The 26498-nt window shown below is 35.6% G+C and overlaps 1 protein-coding gene across 2 annotated transcripts in view; it reads right to left on the bottom strand.

The window, feature by feature from the left end:
- LOC138694567 (serine/threonine-protein kinase 11-interacting protein) overlaps window positions 1–26498 on the bottom strand; it is a 79543-nt gene that overhangs the window by 22958 nt on the left and 30087 nt on the right. Inside the window, exons 6-11 of one of the 2 annotated variants that reach the window (XM_069818427.1) lie at window positions 24623–24827; window positions 24159–24246; window positions 22230–22410; window positions 18724–18841; window positions 17220–17396; window positions 2377–2493 (exon numbers count right to left, since the gene is read on the bottom strand). In XM_069818427.1, the coding sequence (XP_069674528.1) occupies window positions 2377–2493; window positions 17220–17396; window positions 18724–18841; window positions 22230–22410; window positions 24159–24246; window positions 24623–24827 (886 nt within the window). The remainder of the gene's footprint in view (window positions 1–2376; window positions 2494–17219; window positions 17397–18723; window positions 18842–22229; window positions 22411–24158; window positions 24247–24622; window positions 24828–26498) is intronic. The other variant, XM_069818428.1, reaches the window with a different exon arrangement.

Raw genomic sequence — 26498 nt, 5'->3', positions numbered from 1 at the left:
CTGTCTTGCAGTCCAGTATTTTTCTGTGATGTTGAGATGAACAAAGCTTCGCAATTTTCCAGGTGGTGCTTATCCATGATTACGTCCTTTCCTCATAACACACAATTGGCTGATTCTATATAAATGAGCTGTCAAACAATCATGCTCGGTCAGAAGGTGGAAGGCTGTCACTGCTGAATTTCTTGGTTCTTCAGGGATGATTTTTAAATTTTGGAAAAGGGATGCCCATGATTTATCTTTAGCTGATTTCTTTATTCTGTTCAAAAATTTTTGTTTGTATTGGAATTTTTTGTTGAATTTAACAGTATTAAATAATTTTTGAGTAATTTGGTTTTCTATTAGGGTGCAGTCTTTCTTAGCCAGTTGATCCGCCAATTCATTACTTGCAATACCACAGTGTGCTGAAACCCATTCCAGAACTATTTCCTTGCCTAGTGTTTGGAGCTGCTTGATCAGGTACAGCACTGAGAAGTTTTATCACTTTTCTATGAACTATTATTAGCTATAGCTTGTATAGCTGCTTTTGAATCAATAAGGATTACAGATTTGGAAAACGTATTTATTATTTGAAGTAGATTAGTTAGAATAGCGAATACAGCTTCAATTTCATCAAAGCTTGTGGAGCCCTTCTTGACTGCTTTATAGAATGAGAAAAATACAAGTTCCTCCAGCTCCTGCACCATCATAGTCGTTTTGTAAAAATCCATCACTGAAAATGTGTAGCCAGGTTTCACAAGAATATTTGCTATTAATTGTTTCTAATGTTAATTGTTTTACTACATTTGGATTTGTATCATTTTTAACAATTGGTTCCAATAAGTTGTTTTAAGTTTGAATATTTATGTATTCCAAGTGATTTTGTCGGATTTGTAACATTTCAATGTTAGTTTGGGGAATGAGATGCATTTTTAATCTTTTAACTTTCTGCATAAATCCTTCTTGTGTTTTTAATTCAGTAACTTAGACAAGATTTTGTATTTTCTCCAGTAGTCTGTATTAGGCAATCTGATTAATTTCTGCTTGTTCTTCAAACTCGTGTACCAGTGGTTTTTGTTGAGTAAGTTGTCTCATTGAATCCATTGGTGTGGATTTCACTGCACCTGTATTTAAACGTAGTACTTGGTTTTGAAATTTTTTTATTTTATTTAATCGTTGTGGGGCGGCTGTGATGAGTATTTCTTCAAGAAATATGAGCCCTATTATTCTGATTGCAATTACAGCATCACATGTCAATTTTTTCATTAGGATATGGAACTTCGCATATTAATACCGGTACTAATGTTCCATTATCTTTAGTTCTGTAAAGTAACATGGTCATGTAAATAAAACCATGCCTTATCTGAGAAAATTATTAAATGTGGATCAGCTATGATTCGTAACTCAATTACAGAAACTCACTCCACTTACACTGTCATATGGACGTAATTAAAGAACTATAGTGATTCATTATGAAATTATACAATTGTGTGCATGCTATTATTACCGTAAATCGAAGTTATACGTATATGACTAGAAATATGTGGAAGGTTATGGATTGATAATGGTCCAACCCAGGCCAGCCACATATGCTTGGCTTGTGCACATGTGGAATAAGAAATCACTATAACTGAAAGCATAATATGATGATGATAATGATAATAAAAAAATAATAATATACACCAACTCTATTTCTTCTAATAATACTTTAATGTAAAGTTTATTATTATTATTATTATTATTATTATTATTATTATTATTATTATTATTATTATTATTATTATTATTATTATATTGTGAGCTTTAATACTGCAAATTTAAAATTATAATCAGACTGTAACTTATGAAAAAAAAATGAATTTATACAATAAAAAGCAGTTCAAAAATAAAGTTGTAACATGAAATAAACAACAAATTAAATATTTTAAAAGATATTGTAATAATATTATCAACTCTTATGTCTTGGGGTTGAGGTTAACTGTTTATAACATTTCAAAACTTGCTTATGGTTCCTAACAAACTGAAAGACAATTTAAATATTGCATATACTGGAAATTGTCACTTGCATTACAAGAAGAAGTGAATTTGCCCAATTTCGTTGTAATATTTTAACATTTAGGCACTTGAACCATCTGTTTCTCCCTGAAGATGAAACTAATAGGAATTCTGATATATCGATGACATGATAAAAATAATAAAAAATGAAGCACATACTGTGAACAATTCAAATTTTATATTTTTAAGTACAGTTTGTCAAAATATATTGTATATTACTTTCTTGTTCCAGCTGATAACCATTTCGCTATAGCATGCCATAAAGACAACAAGATATGCAGCAAGCTTAGGACATCATGCTAGGTAGAAATGAAGAAATATAGGATAACAAGTTGGGAATCTTACGAGAGGACGGCTGCTGGACTTCGCTGTGATGGACCACTGCTGTCACCTGGAGTCTGTCCCCGCCACCCAGCACAGTTGGAGCTGCAGTTTCATTGACTGTTCTGACCCCAGACCTTCCTGAGTAGTACACGCATATCATGGGTTAGCTTGTGTTAGTCCTGGTGCAGTAATGTTAGCTTGGATCTCATGCATTTATTGTCACACTTCAAGGCAATACTCCTTTACGATCAGAACACAAATATATAATTCTAATGCATATTCAGTGAATCACGAAGTCAAAGCGGTACTTACAGAGCTTATTCTCGAGGAAATTTTGGGTGATAAATTTCACATTAACATTGGTCTGAATCCAAGTAGTTTTGCAGTCAATAAGATAGTAGCTCACCTGCGCCTAATCATACTTATTGATAGACATGTGTGACGAACAGTGAAGGCATCAGCTAAATGGCCTGTGCTTCTTTCATGATAGCCTAACCTACACATGCAATTCACATGCATGTGTTCAAGTGCATTCAACTGGTAAGTGAAATTTAGTGAAAATCTGCTGTAAACATTATTTTTCTTAAAGAGAACAAATTCTACTACATGCAAACTTACTACCATAATGTACTGTAAAATAAAATAACGGCAAAAAAATCTTTATTTTCAGCCATAAAAATATTTCGCTTCTTCAAGAAAAGTTTCCAAATTTATGTATTGTGAATAAACGTGTATGGTACTCAATTTTAATGAAATAAAACACTTTGTAAGTATTTTTTTTGGGACTTCTGCGTACTTCTCCTTTCCAGGCTTGACACAATTAATACAGTTCAGATTTCAGCATATTGATTATTAAGAATCGGATCTTCAGTCATATAAACTATTTTTATTCAAAATGATTTCGAATGAGAGTTCTGTAAGTGCTGATGTACGTTCGTGAAACACCATGCACAATAATTAACTTAATCAAAACACACAGAAAACATAGATTATACATTATATAAATAATAACTTTAGAAAATCATTATAGCAGGTGTTCAGCAAATCACTGTTTTGTGCAAATTTCATACAAGACCTTAAAACACTCTCACGTCTTTTTTAGGGTAAACATATTATATTTCATGTTAATATTTTTTAGATAGCAAATCACTGTTTTGTGCAAATTAAATACAAGACCTTAAAACAATCTCACGTCTTTTAGATGAATTGACTCGCAGGTTTTGAATATGAACAAAATCTGTTCTGTAGGAAAAAATTATGTATACAGGCGGACAGGCAGATGGTTTGCAAAATACCAATACCTCTTTTCCAGTAAAGGGATACCAATAATTTGTATTATTTTAAAAAATCTAGATAGATTTTCTGTGTCATCAAAGTACTTAGCATATACTTTTTGCACATTGGCTTGCTTTAGTCCATTGTGAACTCTATATACCTATGCGATAATTATCCGAGTTTAACAAGGGGACTGAGTGACATTTGTGAATCCGATGGTGACAGGTAGGGGAGACTGATGTACTTTTGAAGATTTTTTGTTTTTTAATTTTTGCTTCTATCTTGAGGACTCAAACTGAAATAGAATGTAGAGAAAGCCACTACATAGCTCTGGTCGTAGTTTCAGTTTGATTTATTGTAAAGTGTGAGTACTGTGGACAAACGAATTTTTTTAGTACTAAAAGTAAACATTTCATTCATTAATATATGTTTTCTAACACAAAACCAAATTGTATTTGTTACTATCTATCAAATACAGTGTGTTCTCTGTCATCTGGTGAGTAATAATATATTTTAATTTCCATGATTTATTTGAATCTCTTGTTTTGGGAGCCATATTTGTTTAACCACTTCCCTGATTAACCCGAGTTAACTCTGGTTGCTAACATGTGTCAAAATTTATTAACCCGAGTTAACTCGTTTGAGTCCCATTGTCTATTTCATAGTGATTTTTTAAGCATGTAAGAAAATTAGTGAGGTACAGTGATTCTGCAATATTAAATTATCTCTTTAAGAAAATAAAAAAATATGACACTTTTTTTCACAAAACTGGTAAAATATATAGTAAGGGAAGAGGTTAAATTTGCACCTTCTTGTACCATGGAACATGTTCCAAGGTACACGATACTATCGGTTTTTGTTTTTCATTTATTTTAAGATCATGTCATGGAATTAAGAGGCCCCCAATTGATCAGGATGCCTTGAAGAAAGCTGTTTAAGCAGTTCTTGCTCCTCCAGGAAATAAAATCTCAATCAGAGAAGCCTGCTCTGGTTCATGATGTCAAATACATTTTAAATATGACTGTCAGTTTTTACAGCTATATTCCCTGTGTTCCAACTTACAAGAGGGTATGTTCCAAGGTACATGAACCTGTTGTACCTTTGAGCACATTACATAGCCCTTCATTTTATTTTTCCCAGCCTTAATAGATCCGTAAAACAGGAAAGTTGTAAAGGAATCTTCAATAATTATTTCAACCACTTTTTAATTTAAAAAATTTCATTTCACAAAATTAAAAAAATAAAATGTGAAAAATGTTTAAAGGTACAACAGTCTCCCCTACACCATCCTCCCTCAGCCCTGACAGAGCCAGATTCCATTCTCAGACACATATCTGGTAAGTCCTGGGGCTGAAGCCCAAGCCCTTCCTATATCTGCATCAGAAACCATACTACCACCAAGACTTCACCTCATCCCAGTGTTTTTTTTTTTTTTTTTTTTTTTTTTTTAACTATTGTTGATAGATGAAATGAGGGAAAGGTGGAGAGTTTTAGTGGAATTACAGAGGGAAATACGAGCACGCCAAAAAAAATCTCTGCAATGTCTTCTTTGTTCACCACAAATTCCATTACAATCTATCCAGAATCGAACTCAAGCCACTTGAATGAAACAGCACTGTGCTAGTACAACAGCCACAGATGCGACTCTATTTCTAGAACTGGACATTGATAGTGATGCCAGGTGAGTACATATTATAGTAGTGAGAAAGGAGTGGGGCTATTAGAAGTCACCACTGGCTACCTTGGTAATGTTATCATGATGGTCCGGTTCACAGAAATTCAACATAGTATAGGGTCAACAACGTTGTTGACCCTTTTAAGAACTAGAGTGTTTTATGGAAGGAGAGAATGAAGAAAAAATTATTGAACATAATAAAATAACAGCATTTATGTCTAAGAAGTGTATGTAACGGAAGTACTATTGAGTAATAATATCTTTGTTTTAATTTCTCCTGATTTTTGATACTGCTAGCTTAGTGGTGCTTTCGCTACAGTCTGGCTCACTAAAGTGCATCAACATAGTGTATGGTCAAGACATTGTACACATTCTATAAATAGATACATACATGGATGGATGTAAATCCACTGGATTGCAAGCGACCTGTGATGATCCCTTAAGGTAGGTGTGGGCACAAAGAGCGAATTCTACTCTCTCACGGGAACCCATATGACTTCTCTTCAACCCTTTTCTTCCCCGCCGAACACCGCACAGCATTGATGCCGTGACGGATGAATATTAAGTGTCCCTGTTTAGAGTTTGGGTTTGCTTCCGGTCCCCAGCCCTGCCTTAAGGAGATATTCACAGCAAACTTTTGGTAGGATGCGCCAGTTTCCTCCTAACACATCTATCTAAATTTAACTTACACTTAAGGACAACATAAACACCCAGGCCATACATACAGGGTGAAATGAGTAAAACTGCATTAATTTGAACTAGTAATAAATATCAATAAAATTAGTAGATAAGATCGAATAACCGTTTCTTTATCTACAATGATTTTCGAAAAAATCGAGTTTCTATTGAGAGATTGGAAGTGAATATGTTGCAACAGCGCAATGCTTTGTGTACAGTATACAGCTGCGAAGTACAATAAGCAAAGGATTTACTTCTGCTTGCATCAAAAGAAGGCTTTTCAGTGAGGAGGCGATCGATAACAGCTGATATGTAGGTCAGTGTGCTTTCTAAAGACGAAAATTCATATATGCGCTGTTATTTTTATGAATAAATTAAACAGAACGGAATACTTAAAGATAACCTTGCATTTCATAATGAACAAACATAAACAGGCTAAGTCTCAATATCACTAGATCTATTTCATTAAGAGATTGTGAATAATAAAAAACAAAATTTATTAACATATCCAGACTTTCAGCTGAATTACACTACAAGAAATAAAAACAAATTGCACTTGAACTTGGGAAATTGCAGAACAAATAAGAAAATAAAATAAACTTTATAACACATAAAGATAGGCTAGTAACAGTGGCCTTCGATTTCTACAGGCTGGAATCACACATCCAGTCTCTAACACTCGTCATGTCACAGCAATGTTCTCGGATTTGACATTTATCTCTTAGGAAATCACATCTGATACAGCCTCATCGATTTATGGAAATTCTGTCTTGATTCCCCATAAATTAAAAGCATATCTAGGTACTCACTTAATACATTTTGGCACTGTCCTTAATTGACTTCACCTTAAGAATTCTACGAAAAGAATGGCGTAAAACTTGCTACTGCTGAGATACAACATAAGAACGCAGATAAACAGTGTACACTTTCCAAGCAACCCTTAAGTGCAGCAATGTCAGATTTACTTGAAAGTTCCATTGCACTATAAATGCGTTTTTAATCAATTAATTTTGTATGAAGCGTTTTTCGAAGAAATGACAAAGGAATTTTTTTTTTTCAGCTTATTCATCGCGTTGATATCTTAACACTCATGCTTCTCAATACTCAATACTTTCACCATAAATGGGATTCAAACTTCAGACTTTTTTTTTTTTAGCTAAACCGTTATTCAGATATCAAAATGACATTGTGACTTCTTGGTTACTTACAACCTAAAGATTCTGTTCTTAAAATTAATGCAGTTATACCCTTTTCACTCTGTATACCAAGGAAAAATTCCTAATCAATAATCAAGGAAAAATCCGTTGGCAGATTCAGGAACCAAACTCGAAACCTCGAGCTTAAGAGCCAGCATTGCTAACCGCTAGACCAAGATGGCAATCAGTTACATACATACATAGGCTCAGTCCTAACTCCTAATGTGGCTGTTGCAACATGAAATTTAGTTTTATAGTCCTGTAGTAAATGCATTATTTAGTATCCCCAGTGCGTAATTGCCATACCAATCCTATGATGTACAGAGAATTAATTCTTACAAGAGAAATGTTGCTTTGAATACTATAAACAACATAACAAGGGAACTGTCAGTGAGCTCATATCGAAAAATGCCTTGACATTTTTCTGATAGAAGGAAAGTATTGTAAGAATGTCACACACCAAAAATCAGCTGCAAGTTTCAACTGCAAGATCCTGAAATTGCAGCCATACAGCAGCAACTGGGTAGAGGAAGGGAGAGGCAGGGCTTGCTATGATACTACCGGGTGGCCATACAGGGGTGCACAAACTCTATGCTCTTCCTCTAGCATTTTAATAGGGATTCGTATCTTGATATTGGAAACTTGCAGTTTGAACTTGCAGCTAATTTTTGGTGTATGGACTTTGTATAGGTTGGATATTCTGTCAGCTCACTAACAGTTCCTTTGTAATAAAGACAAAAAAAGTGGTCCCGAAAATTGAACACATTCCTTAATATTGCAAGCAAGTCTTCCAGCATGATCTACTGAATATCATGCTTGCTTTTGGATTCAAATAGATTTCTGAGAGAGCGAGAGAGAGTGGGGGAGAGGAGGGGAGGGGAGGTGGAAGGGGAGGGAGAGAGAGGAGTGAGGGGGTAGGGAGAGGGAACAAGGGAAGGAAGGAGAGAGAGAGAGAGAGAAAAAGAGAGAGATATGTGCAGATATGTGATTGTCATAGGCTTGCTGGTCTCAAACACTTCCAGATATGGTCAAAGAAGATCTTCCTGGACTCTACTAGTCTAGCTATTTTTGAGATGGAGAAAAATTAAATATTTGATGAATATGAATATATCTATGACACAAACCTCTCAGCTTTACTTCCCTTCTGAAGAAAGTCACGCAAAAAATTTTTTTCCCTTCTGAGGAAAGTCATGCTAAAAATTTTTATTATCTTAAAAATGGATCAATTTCAGCTAGTTTTGAACATACCGGTATGAACTCGAAACTCAAGAGAAACATAGTGAAAATTCGACCCCCATGGTATAATATTATGTATATACGTTGCACTTATTCCAAGAAAATGGTTAACAAGAAAGAGTACAAAACTATACCGTAAATACAGTCAGTAGAAAATGTATGTTGATGACAAGAACAAAAAAATAAAGATAAGATTACTCTATGTAAAATGATGAAAGTCTAAACAGGAGTAAAGAAATAGAAATGTTCATCATTACAATAAAACAAGTGACATCTAACAGAAAAAATAAATGTTTACAAAGAATAAAACAAAAAACAAAAATAGTACACTTATATTATGTCATACTTTACATTCAAAGTAAAACATAAATGACATAAAGCCGTAGTTTCTGCACATTAAAAATACACAAAATCAACAGGCTGTTCCTGAAAACTGAAATATGTATGGAATAAGATCAAGAAGAAAGCATGTACAATCGTCCTTCAAGTAAAAGAGGTGCCCAAAATAATAATATATATCTTAACACTTGATGTACTCAATCCTAACACGACCTACCCAATGATAATGATGGTACTCAATAGATAGGTAGGAAAATAAGAAAAATATGACGAGAATGAGCTTTTGCTACATGGAAAGAGCATACCTTAAGAGGCAGAGGCGTTGAGGTTTTGCAGATCATCCTAAGGCAAACTTTTGGGTCAGTAACAGGAAAGGTTTATCAATTTCGGAAAGAACTAATGCTCTGAAAATGTCCTCTAACATTGTGGTGGTTCGAGCAGTCCCTAGTAGATGTCCCAGCACAATCCATATTGACTGTAGCGAGAATGAAACCCTTGACCATGTGTTGGGTTTGTGCTGTAAAGGAGAGCTACTAAAAACACTCGCCATTATAAAGTAAGATCAATGCTAGCTTCTGCTTTGCGAGATAAAAAATGGCACATCTATGAAGAAGTACAATGCGCCTCTTCAACAGGATCCATTCAACCGCAGATAAAGACAATGCAACAGTAATCCTCAACACCAAGGATTATGAGAAGAAAGTCAGAGATCTTCTGGACCCAGGCAGGAAATTGTCGTGGGCTCCAACAACAGTTACCCTGAAGAAAACTAACACCCTCATCAAGAATTCGTGTATCCCAACTGAAATACAACGCTTAATCAAGAAATCTGAAGCACTGCCACCAAGATTATATGGCCTACCGAAAATCCACAAACCGAAAGTTCCACTCCAGCCAATTGTTAGTGAGATTGGTTCCCCAACCTACGAATTGGCAAAATATCTCACCAACCTATTGAAACCATACATAGGTAAGATGAGCTCCTATATCATAGACTCTACACATTTCATCGAGAAACTCAAGACCTTGGTTATACAACTGCAGGACATCCTAGTGAGCTTCAATGTGGTTTCTCTATTCACTAGAGTGTCAGTCGGCGACACCATGGAAAAACTCAGTACCATCTTCCTGAAGACATTGTGGCTCTGTTCCGGCATGTGTTGACAACCACGTATTTCCAATGGAATCAGGTTTTCTACGAGCAGACATATGGAGTAGCTATGGGGAGCCCACTCAGCTCTGTAATCCCAATTTATATATGGAATTCTTTGAAGAGGTAACCCTGAAGTCTGTAGTACTTAAACCTGCCTGCTGGTTTAGATACGTGGACGACACGTTCGTGATCTGGAACCATGGAAGACATGTCTTGGAGGACTGCTTAATCCACCTTAACAGCCATCATAAACAGATACAGTTCACTATGGAAACACAGAATGATGGTCAGTTGCCCTTTTTGGATGTATTAGTCTGCACAAAGGAGAATGGTTCCCTCGGTCACAAAGTTTACAGGAAACCCATGCACACAGATCACTATTTACACAAAGACTCTATCATCCCAAACAAAAAAGTGTGCTATGATGAAAACTCTGTTTGACCGGGCCAAGCAGATTTCCGATCCAAAACACCTCGATCAAGAAATCTGCCATCTCAGGTCTACACTGGAGGCCAAGAGAGATCAGAAGAGCCTTGAAACCTAGAAGGTAAACACCCCCCAGTCCGAGTCAAGGCTGCACCAAGAGAGGCACAGTGTTCCTTCCTTACTTTAAACAGGTTACAGATCGCATCGGTAAGCTACTAAAACACCACAACGTAGAGACAGTCTCCCTTCCAACGAAACAGACATGCAGTTGGTTACGTTCGGCCAAGGACAAACGTGACCGATTATAGACTATTGGAGTATACAGGATTCCGTGCTCCTGTGGCTCAGTATCATAGGGACGACTCAACGTAGTTTCAAGACCTGGATTACTGAATATAGAAGAAACTACTGCCTAGGCCACATATATATGTCAGCAGTATCCAAACACGAGTATAAAGAGGGGAGCACAACATCAGGTTCGAGGACACTGACATCCTAAGCAACACGTCACACTTCTATGCCAGATTACATCGAGAGGCCATTGAAACCTACAAGCACAAGAACAACTTCAATCAGAAGGAAGAAGGCCTTAAAGTCAATGACGCATGGTACCCAGCCCTGAGAAACACATGCATTAAACCATTCATACAACAGCTGAACACGACAGTAACTCATCACAACATGTCGACCACAGGTGCAGACAGCAGCAACAATGACAAGCTGCGATCCATCCCGATCTTAAATACCGTAAGGAAACCAGCCACAGTCTCAGTTGTTCCCAGCGCACTAAGGAGATCTTTGCTCTCCCGTGTGCCACACCACTGATGATGTCTGCCGGAGTAGCAGATGAAACGTATGGTAGCACCAGCTCCAACAGACCATAGCCCTTTAGCCTGGATAACATCAATCCCTATGACGCTGGCCATGAAAGCTTATATTCCAAGAAGTGACTACAGTTTTATTCTGTGTCTTCATATCCATTCCATTTCGTCTTGGATCATAATATGTTGTAAAATACATACAACAGGGAAACATTTAATAAATAAACAAGGATTTGGGGTAACCTGTTACAATTAAAAATGTGTGTTCACTGTATATCTGATGTAGGCTCCTTTTATAATTGTAGATTTAACTATTTAAGTGTACAAAGTGGGCCTAATAATTACCTACCTCAACTTTTAAGACATACCGTAACTACACAATGCTTAAATCATTATGCAGTGCTGCACTTGGACAATACTTAACTGAAAACTGTTAAATTAATTCCTGTAACTTCTTTCACTTTTCCGTTGCTGTAGTAGACTATGTTTGAATTGCAATATTTTTACCTCCTTCCATTGTCAAAAGATATATTGCAGTGGATAACACATTTGAAGTGACAAATTCTTACCCTCTTCACTTCTTGTACAGGATTTTTTAACTCCTTCATTACTAGACACAAGAGCCCTACACCAAACCCTAATTATTACGTCTCATAATTTTATAAGAGTCGAACTCAAGAGTCTTACAAGGTTGAAACAATGGCTTATTATTATGGGCAAGAGTCATTATGTATGTAAATTTTGACATTATTTAACTCCTTCATAGACATACTAATTACTTATATAGTTATATCTACACAAGACTCGAACTCGGGAAATAATGCAGTCACTGAGTTCAACTATGGCATGTTACTATATGGGCAAGGGTCATTGCTCGTATAAATTGTTGTATATTTTGAATCACTCCTTCATAGCTAGACCCAAGAGCTAGCCAATGTAATTGGGCAATTATGTAGCTGAGGTTTGGTTTTGTTTCACTTATTTAGAGACATCCTACTCACCCAAATCAGTTCGAAATTTTAACGTGTATGTTAAATCCAATTTGGAAACCAAAATCAACATACAAAATATTGCTGTCAATAGAAATAATCATTCAGGCCTAAGTATAACGTTACTGGCATGAAATAATATCCGTCACTAAAATATAATGTTATTGAACTGCACACTTTGTATTCTTCACTTGACCTAATAAAAAACATTACATCCAGACGTTTGAGATGGGCAGGGCATGTAACACTTATGGGAAAATCCAGAAATCATATAGAGTGTTAGTTGGGAGGCCGGAGGGAAAAAACACCTTTGGGAAGGCCAAGATGTAGATGGGAGGATAATATTAAAATGGATTTGAAGGAGGTGGAATATGATGATAGAGATTGGATTCATTTTGCACAGGATAGGGACCAATGGCGGACTTATGTGAGGGCAACAATGAACTTGTGGGTTCCTTAAAAGCCATTTGTAAGTAAGTAATATAATGTTATTAGCAAGACAATAAAATTATATCCATTGTTGACATTTTCACTTCACCGAAGCTCATGCTTCAATATTAATATTGGTTGGTAATTGCCAACATAAGCCTCAAACAGTGACTTGAACATTAGCGTCAATTAGTGAATATTTTCATAATGTTTACATAGGAAGTAATTATTATTATGGTTATGTTGCCATTCCTTTGCCTCATGTCTTTCAAATTGTTAAAAGATGGGTTGTTGTTGTTTTCTAATGCCAGGCGTTTGACAATAAAGTCATTTGACCTCTTGCACTCCAATATTTTTCAAAGATATTATCATGGCCAGCCACTGAAGCACAGATTTTGAGGTGTTCCGAATCCATTTCTTGGTTTGAGTTGCACAATGGGCAGTTAGGGGACTGATATATTCTAATTCTATGCAGGTGTTTGGCCAAACAATCATGGCCTGTTGCCAATCTAAATGCAGCTACAGACGATTTTCGTGGTAAATCGGGAATTAACTGTGGATTTTGATGCAGTTAAAAGATGGGTAATAAATGTTTTCGGTTAATATTTAATTATGCTAGCCCTGTCAGATTTCTTATGTAGATGGAGAACCATCTAGTGGAGATTCCAGATATTAGATCCTGTTTTGTGACATGAGCACTCGGAATTAGTTCCCATGAAATGAACTAATTGCCTCTACTGATTCTTCTTTATACTGTGACCTGACAGTGAAATGGGCGAGTCTGGGTTCAAGTCCTGGTTGGAACTAGTCACTTGATTGGGGTTTTTCCTCAACCAATTGAAGTAGAATTGCTGGGTAACTTTCAACGTTGGACCTCGGATTCATTTAATCATCATTAATTCACATATCATCATCACCATCCATACTATAGCCTGGGTTAAGTTCACAGTGACATGCTGTATTTGTACAAGAGCGCAGCTGTTGGGCTACAAGTATCATTCACAGAACAGGAGTGGTAAGCACAATAAGCCTTAGACTGCAGTGTAAGCCTTCAGGTCCCTCTCCATAAAAGATAGAAAAAAAAATCAGAATGTCCATTACATGAACTAAGAATTTTCTACACCACTTTGCCATATTCTGTTTGTTCATTAGATTACCTTACACATTAATGAATTTGAAATTAATGTCCACAAAATGTTTGTGGAAACCAATCACAGATCGACACTCACACTTGGCAAGATTGTGTAGTGGATGTCCATTTTCAACAAACATTTCTCATTAAACAATTGCAATGACTGCTTAGTGTTCTTGCCACTGGAAGGGAGAGTAATGGAACTCGTTAGTGTTGCCAAAGTTAACAAAAGGAAGTCTCTCTCTTTTTTTTCCTCAAAGGCCTTTCCAAACATCTCTTACAGCACACAAAAGAAATGTAAGTTGACAAAAAATAAATAAATAACAAAAATAAAAGAAAAAGAAAGGGGAAAAAAAGATTAATTTAAAACCCAATCAGGCTGACAAACCTAAACTCTAACAGGCATCAGAAGGAGGAAGGGAGGAAATAGCTAGTAGTAATATGAGTTTTTAGGCTTTCAAGGCGACTATGTTTATTGGAATAGGTTTTTGGGTAATCCACTGTGTCCTGGAACTTGAAATTTCCAATATTTCGTTGTTTGGATTAGCCTGGCATAACAAGACCAATAGAGTAGGCGATCTCTCTGGTCTTACTCTGATGATGGAACCTGTATGTAGTTCCGAAACATTGAAAATTCAAGTTGCAGAACATGGTGGATTACTCAAAAGTCTAATTCCAACAAAGTAGTAGTAATGTTTTTAACAGTTTAAAAGAGGAGTGGTGAGTAGCCAGTCATCAGCGACTTACAAAAAGAAAGATATGAATTTTATTTATTTTAGTAGGTTATTTTACGACGCTTTATCAACATCTTAGGTTATTTAGTGTCTGAATGAGTTGAAGGTGATAATACCAGTGAAATGAGTCCGGGGTCCAGCACCGAAAGTTACCCAGCATTTGCTCATATTGGGTTGAGGGAAAACCCTGGAAGAAACCTCAACCAGGTAACTTGCCCCAACCAGGAATCGAACCCAGGCCACCTGGTTTCGCGGCCAGACACGCTAACCATTACTCTACAGGTGTGGACTGAAAGATATGGATTATGATAAGCTTCACTAGGGCACTAGAAAAAGTGAGTGCTTATCATTACACTCCTGCGAATGGAGAGTTAATGAAATGGAAATTAATTAATAGTAAAATGGTGGCAGATAAAACCTTAGTACCCTGAATAAGTCCACCTAACACTATTTCCTTCTACCACTAAATATAGTTATAGTCATCAGGACATAAACTTCGTTCTCTAGTGTAAGAACAGATTTTTTTTCCTGCATCATTGGTTCCCTTTCTGAATTTACGAAGGACTTTGCACAACTTAGTAGCTTCATTTCGCAAATACATGAAAGTTGCAGTTAATTTGAGAGGTCTTCAGTTGTAAAATACATATACAAAAAGTTGCCTGCAATGGCCCTGAATAAGTCCACCTAACACTATTTCCTTCTACCACTAAATATAGTTACAGTCATCAGGACATAAACTTCGTTCTCTAGTGTAAGAACAGATTTTTTTTCCTGCATCATTGGTTCCCTTTCTGAATTTACGAAGGACTTTGCACAACTTAGTAGCTTCATTTCGCAAATACATGAAAGTTGCAGTTAATTTGAGAGGTCTTCAGTTGTAAAATACATATACAAAAAGTTGCCTGCAATGGTCAAGCACATCAAACATTATGGTCACCTTAATTTCATTCAGCTAGTTCGAGAAAAATCGTTTTTGGTGCTTCCACAAAGTATAAAATGTTGTTGTTTTCTAATGCCAGGCATTTGACAATAAAGTCATTTGATCTCCTGCACTCCAATATTTTTCAAAGATATTGTCATGGTTAGCCACTGAAGCACAGATTTTAAAGTGTTTCGAATCCATTTTTTCATTTGAGTAAAGTATAAAATGTTGAAAACAGATTTACTAATCACAATAGACACACTTCACGACCACCTGCTTTGGGCAATCTGTTGAATGACACTTGTTGTCGAAATCAAAAATAATTTCTGGAGATGTTTTAAATCTTGTTAGCCTGGATTCTTCATACCAGTCGAAATCTGCTGGAGAGCAGAAATGGTTGCAAATGATATACAAAAGCAATGTATTGAATCTCTTGTTAATGGCATGAAGGAATAATTTTCAAGGATTATGTTATCATCAATCTGCTTCAGCATTACCATACCTTGAATTGTCTGAAATGTAGTATATCGAGTAGCTGAAGTAAAGGAATGCATCCTGAAGGGATAACCTTGACTTTATACTCCATGTCAGTGGAACTGATATGAGTTCGATTATGATAAGTGCAAAAGGAATTGACAAGCAGCTGAGTATTATTTTCTGCATGTGAAAAGAAAATATCTTGAAAAAATTGTGTCATTATTTGTTTTATCAGGCTGGAGCTCAAAGCAATTTAGTTACGTTTTCAGTTTCAGTATGTGTTGGAGAGCTTATACTTCAAAATTAACTTTAGGTTCCTGGTAAATCACAGGCTGGATAGTGCAGGAATGAATAGTTGTATGGCCACTCAACACCAAATTTTTATCTGCTTCTCTTCATTGTAATACAAAGTTCGTGAAGAGTGAAATGTTTTCCATACACCACATTCTCATCAGTGTTGTAAATTTGATTAGGTTGCATTGATTTTTAAAGGGTACAATATTTTTCCTTGATTTCTACGTCTTTGTTCTAGTTTTTTAAACTTACGACTTTCGTTAAGAAGGCTCAATAAATTAGACTTGCTGCCTTTATGACACTGATCAGTGACTGGGTAGTAAAGTGTAAGCTTTGACATAATGTTGGTCTTTAGAAATTATTTCTGAGATTGACAAGAAATGCCATTCAGCAGAATGCTCAAAGCAGGTGTTAATCATTTACGAAAGAATCACTAAAAATAACTGAAGAGTAAATGGGAAAAATGATGAATATCACAATTCTGTTAGGGGTGATGTTATTAACAAATTCAATAGATTACTACAAACTTTGGTGTAGTTCTTATCAAAACTGGTAAAAAAAATAATTATCACCGCCAATACAGTCATGCTTTCCTTCAATTTCAATATGATCAACAATAAATTTGCAGTAATATACTGAATTAGAAAACATTGAGAATGCTGGATTTGCAGTGAAAGATCTTCCCTTTGTCAGAACATTATGAATGAATGAATTAATTAATTAATGGATACTGATTAGATCATTATTTCACCCCTAACAGAAACAGTGAAAACCTTTCAAGTTAATTACAACTTTCATGTCATCAGAAGTTTAAGTTCTGTAAAGTTCCTCGTTAGCAAAGAAAAATTTAATCTGTATATAAATTTGACATTATTATCCAGTGTTTACATCAAATTACAAAGCTTCCTATCTATCGTTTATCTCTATTTTAGTATTTTACTAATTTTATCCTTAGTGACTTGAAGAAAATGATTTCATGTTTTCTTCTCTAGATGTCTCCAATTAATTTTTGAGTTACTTTACGATTTAATTACAAGACATTGGTTTTCCTTGCCTGTATAAAAAATTGTAAATCATAAATTGCATACCTATACTTGATTGTGATGGTGATGAGTTAAAACCTGAAGATGGTGGTCCACTCTCTGCAGCTGCCACCTGTTTCTCAATTTGGTTATCTCTATGCTGTGCCGGTAACGGAACTTCATCCATCTGAATCACAAGTGTGCTATTGCACGTGGGACATGTAAAGATTTTCTCTCCTACCCCTAGAAACAAATTTAAGTATTACTACAAACAGCCGTCTTTGATAACCGGTGGTTAATACTTTCTATTAGGTATGAATTTCGTTGGTTTACAGTCATCCAAGGACAATGGATTTTAAAGATATAAAAATCTTTATCATTGCTTCATTAATAAGGCAAATAAAACTGGATGACCACACCATAAATTTTTAGTATGTAAAAAAAACTATCTCTAAATGGCAGCACTCCAGACAAAATTTACCATCATTTCTTGCCCAAAACAAAATTCAACTTTGTTAGTCCTTATCCCTGCTTAGGTGTGTATTCAAGGAGGGGGACCATTAGTATACATACAAGATTTTTCTCTTCTTTCCTCAAGAGGTTCTAGTCCACAAAGAGCTACAGTATGTGAAATATAAGGGAATTTGTGTGATACCCAATAATTTCCTTTCTAAGAAACAATACTCTTATAATAGGGTAGACTATTTCCCTGTAGTGGTTAAGTGGTCAGATCTCCAGCCTGTCACGCAGACAGTACGGGTTCGAGTCCTGGCCAGATCCAGGATTTTTCATTGAAAAATCAATAGTAACACTTGTGGCGGACAAGGTTGCAGTTGGGGCTTTTCTCGGGGTTCTTCCGTTTTTTTCTCATATTAGATATCTACATCAGTCGTCACCATTTCTCCATTTCGTCAACATTCCATAGCATTTCCCTGATCACCGGAATGCTGCCTGCTCGAAACCTGGGTATACAGCAAACCTTAGTACAGTCAGCCGGGAATGTGCCTAGCTTGAGGGTTAGCACAATAGATCATAACAGGTCGCAGTGCTGGGACATAGTGCCCCCTCCCGTAAATTTCATTCCATTCCATAGGGTAGACTATAACTAAGAATGTATTCTTACAATGAATAACTACAGAGAAATACTATAATTTCGTAAAGTTTTAGTAGCTGGAATTTTTTAACGTGTTAATTGGCACTAGAGATTGAATTATCTGCAATTAATTTTCTCGGGCATCCTAAATTAGACTATGTTACTGTTATTTAGGCCTCTGCGTTCTTGTATATGATTATCAAGAACTGTATCTGTTTCTTTGCATATCTTGCACTTATTTTTATGCAGATGTTCAGTCAATCATGGTTTGTTCCATACTGAATAAAGCAAACTGCTTAGCATGTCAACTCTGATCTTAATATTAACATATTCTTTATCTTTTAATAAATTCTTCGTGTTTATTTATTATTCATAATTTTTAATACCAGAACTACAATTACCGGTAGTTCTATAGCTACATTTATGAATTTAAAAAATTCAGCTTTATAATAATTAGTTCCAATTCAACCAACATACCTGAAGGAGGTACCTCTTGCGAAAACTGTGTAGAACATTTCATGCACCTGTATGCAACTTGATTCATAGCAGTAAGTGGTCTTGACTCTAGTATTTTACCCAGAGCACGTACAAGTTTCTGATTAAACAGAAGATCACAAAACAATGCAATGTATTTACATAATACATAAATACTTAACTACAAATATTTATGGATTACATGAAAACTCCATACACACCTAGATTGTTCTACATTTAATTACATGATAAAAATGATACGAACGAAAAATTCTGCACAATTAATTTCACTCAAATTGATACTGAAATGGACTTAAGCTGCTTGTACATGATGCAATTTTCGTAAAATTCAGTTCTTCACAAGACTTTTCAAGCTTGCCAATACCAGTACTCCAAAAGTTTTATTGTAAAATCACTTACAATACTTCAAAAGTATTGGACTGTCATGAAAGTAAATAAAAACAAGTTCTAAGTGATCAAATATTTGACAATTCCTTGCAGAAATTGACCAGTGAGATTCGAAAATATTACAGTGCCAAAAACCACAAGAAAAAACATGGTATTCTGGCCGAGGAAAGTTGTTTGCAAGTTCATTAAATTATGTAAATTAAACCCATGCCTGTAAATACCATAACAAAATGAAGAAAAATATCGTAATGTGTATGAGGAAATTACAAGACAGATATCTCGAGTTAAGTATCAATAGGCCTACATGTATACATGTATTTTTTGAATGAAGATGATATTAACCTATAATCTAGGCAAATATTAATTGTAGGGGAGAGTCGGGTAGTATCGGACATCGGGTAATATCGGACAGTGAGTTTCTTTCATCTACCACACGATGATAGTACCTGATTGACATGGTTACGTTTCTGTGATGTCGCATAGAGAAACGTAACCATGTCATTCAGGTACTACCATATGGTGGTAGATGAAAGAAATGCACTGTCCGATACTACCCGACTCTCCCCTATATCTTTTGTTTTAAAACAATATGCAATCGTAATATTCGTTTTAGGGCACCATATAGTTAAGTAATACATATATTGTTTTGTATAACCTATAGTTATTCTCCAAAGGATTTACATATTTATACTGTATTTGGTAGGTAAGCCTACATGGGTTTCAATGAACTTGAAGCATGTTTTAAAATCTTGTCAAATATTAGCAATATGAAAATCTTTTTTGACAAATCTTTTTCAATATCGATCAATCTTTGACAAGTTTTCTTGTAAAATACTGACTTGAAAGAAAAATTTGTTGCATACAAAAAGTTTTACTGTATATGTACGACGAACATAATTTACTTACTTCTCAAACTCATATTTCAAAATTACTCAGAAATCCTTTTCATTTGAAAATGGACACCCAGTATATTAAAGTTTTTCTCTCTCTCTCCCTTTCTTAGGCTTAGTTTTTAACTTTATACTTATTTACGAAACATAGGTACTAAATGTATCAGTAGTTAGTGACATCTCATTGAGGTATAACAATACAAATAGTCATGTAGCTATAAAAAGTACTATACAGTAGAACCCCGATTATCCGTCACTCTATTAACCGATTGGTGGATTATCCGTCTGTCTTTCTCGCGCTTTTTTTTTTCTGCAGAAATACATTAAGTACTGTACATTGTATTAGCACGTTATCTTTTCCAGATAGTGTTATTACAAGCCTTTTTCGTTACACAGTATGGTCTAGTGTTCGAACTGTCGTATTGTATAACTTCTATATAAAATGTTTTCTATGGGTGTCAAAAGAACTCTTGTGGTAAGTATAAAAAAGTGTAAATAATTGAGTGGTCTGGGGAAAGAGAAACTGTGGCTCACCTCACATCAGAATACGAGGTTGAAATGTATTTAGTATGTAAATCTACAACACGAGACTTCCACTATTAATACATTTCCAGAGACAAGGAGTTTCCTTGGCCCTTAAATCCCATTGTTGACAACCAGACTTAAATTATTGAACTTCTCAGCCACTACCTAGCGTGTCGAATAGAAGACTATGGACGAAATTACGAAAGTGTAAATATTATTCACTAAATTTACGAAAATCTTTTATGGTACGGATTACCAGATTTTTTCGATTAACTGTTCAGTCCACCCCTTTCATTACCAAGGATAATAGAGATTCTACTGTACTTGTAAGAGTAGCTGATTTTCAAGAGTAAGAAATAGGCAGGAGAGAGAAATAGTAGTCTTTTAGCATGACATTAAATGCTTATGACAGAAAAAAATAATCAATAAAACTTAAGTGTCTTATGAATTCTATAAATTTTTTCATCTTCGGTTCAAGTACTAATGCAGATAATTACGTCATATTTCTTATTAAACCATGTATGTGTCTAATGCTCTGAATATAACAATAAAGTAATTCTCAAAAATCTGTGTTAATATTTTTTGAGATTAAATAAATAACATAGAAAGATAACAATAACGATAGGATCAATCAACAGGCATAATCTTTGGAACAAAAAACAATAATTCAAAATCTGTAATATTATTTCATTACACTCCACAGCTGAGTGGTTTAGGGCACCGAATGAGTGTTGGTTCGAGTCCTCATGGTTGGGAAGAAATTCCTCATGAAATTTGTAACATTGTATGGTAATGGTGTCCACCAAGCATCGTGATGAATTTGGAGAGCTAAAGTAGAGAAATTGGCTTTGTAAGCTATCTGCAACAACTGGGGGATCATCATACTGACCACATATTACCCCTGGACTGATTGGATGATCGTTCATCTTTGCTGGGACATGTGGACATGAGAGCAGCAATTGGCTGGTTGTCCTTGGCCCTCCGTAGGCTGTCACTTCATAGATTTGAATTAATTTAATTTACAATTTAACAAACAAAATCTCATGTAAAAATAATATATATATATATCTTATTGCAATACAATTTAAGAAAAACTTCCCTAAATGAACAGACGAATAATTCACTGGAGGTTTTCAGATGGAAAAGGACACTAACTTTTTCTGTAGACAGCCTAATTTCGCAGGTATTTCGTATTGTGTTCTAGTTCACTATACTGTTAAATGTTGGACAAACTGTTAGAGAGAAGAGAATATTGCAGAAAATTCCAATTTGCAATGATTTGATTTATCACATGTCAAAATATGTGCACTTACTTCGCTAACACTATATGAGCCGTTCAGAGCAGAAGTGGTGTAAGTCAAAATTGAGTAATGAGGTTTAAAGTAAAAATTCTGTAAAATACAGCGCAAAGTAGCAATTCATATGTCCTTCGTGCTATCCACTGATTACTAATAGTTTAAATAATTTGAATATTAATTGCTCCTTTGCGCTGTATTGTACACAATATTTATTTTAACCCTCATTACCCATTTTTGACTTACACCACTTCTGCTCTCAATGGCTCATATAATTTAATTCGTTGACTTACTGAAAAAAGTTGGTATCTGCATAGGAAAGCAATGAGACTTGACAACTTTTTCCTGTAAACCCACGATATATATGTATATAAATGTTTAAGATTCTTACCTGTGCATCTTTCCGATCCAAGATATATATTCTTTCTTGACGATCACGACGTACTGTGTCAAAAGTTAGCTGTACCGAGGATGTCTGATTCTCACTACCTATTTGGACACAACTCAGTAAACTAGACATAGTCCACCTCTCAAGTGTCCTTCCACATAAAACCTCTCTTTCTTTCAGTCCCCTACAAAGGCATAAAATACTACATTATTTCATTCACAGTAAAAATTATATAAACATGAAATTTATGATAAATCACATATTACATAATCTTTTAATGTTTATGTTGAATTTTCATATTTGGCACAAAGATTACTTAAAAATATTTTAACAAACGTGTAAATAAATTAATTATACAGGGTGTTTAAAAAATACGGGGCATAATTTCAGGTATGTATTTCCCACATGTAGACAATCAAAATAGTTCATTACAACATGTGTCCGGAAATGCTTCATTTCAGAGTTATGGCCTTCACAACATTGAAATTCACCGGAACGTTTTTCTTTCTGCAGGTCGTTGTCATTACAGAAGATGTTCAAAATGTCCACCTCCTGCTTGAATACAGACCTCACATCGATGTCTCATTGACCTGCGAACACGATCCCAAACTCCAGGAGTATTGCGTATGTCCTCAGAACATGCCACAATTCGATTTCGAAAGGATTCCAAATCAGGCACCGGAGACGAATAAACCAATGATTTTAAATGGCTGCACAAGTAGAAATCGAGAGGGTTCAGATCAGGTGAGCGTGGAGGCCAAGCAATTGAGCCACCTCTACCTATCCATCGATCAGGAAACCTTCGATCCAAGTATCGGCGAGCCGTACGACTGAAGTGTGCAGGAGCACCATCATGTAAGAAGTGAATGTGTTGACGACTGATCAGTGGAGTGTCTTCTAAAACATGAGGTATGGTGTTTTCCAGGAAGTTTGTGTACGCCTGCCCCGTAAGTCTGTTTACAAGTACATGGGGTCAAAGTAATCGATCACCAATGATACCGGCCCACATGTTGAGGGAGAACCGCACCTGGTGATGAGATGGAACAGTTGCACGTGGGTTTTCATACGCCCATACATGCTGATTGTGGAAATTTGTTATGCCATTTCGTGTGAACTGTGCTTCATACTAAGGCAGGAAAGTTGGGATTTACACCACACTGCTGCAAGAACCACTGACAGAACCTAACTCGTGCAGGGTAATCTGCTGGTGACAGGGCCTGTACACGTTGCAAATGATAAGGATACAATTGATACTCTTTCAACAGTCTCCAGACAGTTGTATGAGGAACATTGACTTGCAACGCTACCCTTCGTGTGCTGATAGAAGGAGTCATGTTCACAGCCTCCAGAATCTCCTCCTGTACTTCTGGAGTTGTAGATCTTGGTCGTCCCCTTCCCAAACCAGGAGAGTTAAATTTTCCATACTCGCACAGACGGTAATGGAGACGTATAAATGTCTTCCGATCTGGACATTGTCGCTGTGGGTACCTCTCCTGGTATAAACGACGAGCCAGCGCAGCATTGCCGTCTGCCTTACCGTACATGAAGTGTATCTCTGCCAGCTCTTGATTTGAATACATGTCGCACAGTCTAACGCCTACACAACACTGAATGTAACCTTCGCCTCGGAATGAACTGTCAGAGTGCCCTCTTAATGTCTCTTTTGACGGTAACGACCTGCGGAAAGAAAAACGTTCCGGTAAATTTCAATGTTGTGAAGGCCATAACTCGGAAATAAAGCATTTCCGGACACATGTTGTAATGAACTATTTTGATTGTCTACATGTGGGAAATACATACCTGAAATTATGCCCCGTATTTTTTAAACACCCTGTATATACAGTGATAATAGTAGAAAAAAATGAAGTTTGATTACTGTCACACATTTTATGACATTTATACTAATGTTGAAATCTCTAACTAAATACTCACTTATCAGTAACCACCAGAAAGAATTCGTCTGTTTCCAGCCCTCCTCGTCTCTGCCTTTGAACAAGATATAACTGTTCTTCACCTTCATCTGAGAATAAACATCACAAAGAATATTACATGAAAGATAAAAGGTAAGAAATAAAAGATTAGAAAATATTTTAGTATCAACATAGGCTACCACTGAGTGAAAGAAATTGAAAGGACGTCCTCTAGGAAGAAAAAAAACTAAAAAATATGAAAGAAGTGGCCAACTTGAAGCCAAAAGGACGTAACTATTATACACTACAATCCCACAATTCATTCTCTATATTTCATAACAAACCTAATTTAATTTCAAGGCAAAGAATTTCTAATAATGAAAATACATATATGAACGTTAGTTAACAGAATGTGCATGATAACCTAAAGAGTTACAAGTAATTGTCAATTATATGAAACGAGAAGCAATAGTAACCTAACAGTACCTTCCTCATCATCGTCATCATCATCATCATCATCTATGGTTTCTTCACATTCAGTTTTTTCGACTTCCAGAACAGCTTTTGATACTTCGCTGTTAACTTCAGCTCTGTCTTCAGGGGAAAATGACTTTTCTTCTCTTATTCTTCCACCTTTTGCTATTTTTGGAGACTGTGTCAGTATGTCAGCTGTAGAACTCTCTGATTTATTCTAAAAATAGGAAAATTTTAATTCATATTTAGCATACTGTGCATTATCTTAGTAAACAAAATTAACATGAAGAAGGCAATAAATCATATAGATTACAATGATTATACTTTATGCATTACCAAAAACCACACAATTGTACCTACACCGATTCCACCTTTCTGATACTCCTACTTGTCTGTGGTGTAATAATCAAGTTGAAGATCTGAAACACATTCTTCTATACTGTCCATTCATAAACCACAAAAGAAGTAAATTAAAATCATGAGCACCAGTTGCAGAAGACACAGCCCTGCAGTATATAATGACTACACACCAACTCTGGCGACTATCAACAGGCATCATCTATAATGAACACCAATCAAAATACCCCTCATTTCTCATGCAAAAGAAACTGAAAAGACTACAGTGGACTTTATGCTGTCAGCAAACAGCTGGATATATTAAGAAGATTGATACTTTACGCATATCTTCGAATTTCAGTGACAAAATTACCAGTTCATTACAGTGTTCACATTATAGTAGTTATACAGTAGAGTTAAAAAAATACACGAAGATCTGGGAAACCATATGATTTTACTTGCAGCATCCATGAGATAATGGAATCCCATTTTATGGTGAATAAAAATCTTAAATTTCGATATAAAAATTTTCTTAATTTCGATGTTATTTCATATTTTAAAAATATGACTTTCTCACTCTCATCGTGCAGAATACATTACTGTACATTCTTACAAAAACTAGAGGTCTGTGTCATCAGTGAAATCTTAAGGTTCTTCGTATTTTTATCAATATTTATAGTTTTCTATTGTCACTTACATGTTGTGTACATCCATCCTATGTGTGAATAATATAAACTAATAGGCACAACAAAACATTCAGACTCTTTCTACTTTATATATACCACAAAATTTAAAATCCATTCCTGATCTACCACGAAAATCTAATGTGGCCATTTTCAGACTGATTACTGGTCAGGACTGTCTTACAAAACATATACATCGAATAGGCTTATTGGACTCTGCTAATGTTTATTGTGTAATAAAGAAGATGCCAGGGACATGGAACATCTAAAAATGTGTGAATCTCTGGAAAAATTTTATGGACCTTACATCTACATATTGGGAAGCAAGAAAGAGAATGACTTCACAGTTAAAAGAAGAAAAAAAAAAAAAAAATACACACAGAGGCGCGCACACAAAAAAAAAAACACACACACACACAAAAAAACACGCACGCACGCACTCTCTCTCTCTCTCTCCTCCTCCTCCTTCTACCCCCCTCTCTTTATATTTAAAAAATAAAGTAACTCGAAATCAAGTCTGAATATTAGATTTAAAATTCTGTGTTGAAATAGGGTTTCAGTATCAAATTCAAAACTGTACATATAAATATTAAAAGGAGCATGTAGGTATGTAGAAAAACTAGAGTGAATACTGGGAGAAGGATGGCATTATGCATAAAACATGACTACGATGATAGTGCAACTGATCCCTTCCAGCATGAGAATGATTCCTCGTCATCTGGAAGCGGAACAGCAAGTTGGGAATCAAGCTCTTATTCTAAATTAGTAGAGCCGCTGGACTGATACAAGTACAGATGTTCTTTATAGTGCAGTAGTTGTGTCAACCTTACATTGTGACATAACTGCAATACCTATGAGGGATCAGGAGG

Source organism: Periplaneta americana, chromosome 2, assembly GCF_040183065.1.
Source record: "Periplaneta americana isolate PAMFEO1 chromosome 2, P.americana_PAMFEO1_priV1, whole genome shotgun sequence".
NCBI lineage: Eukaryota > Metazoa > Arthropoda > Insecta > Blattodea > Blattidae > Periplaneta > Periplaneta americana.
The sequence above is the reverse complement of the archived record's forward strand: the minus strand, read 5'-3'. Positions and strand labels throughout refer to the sequence as shown.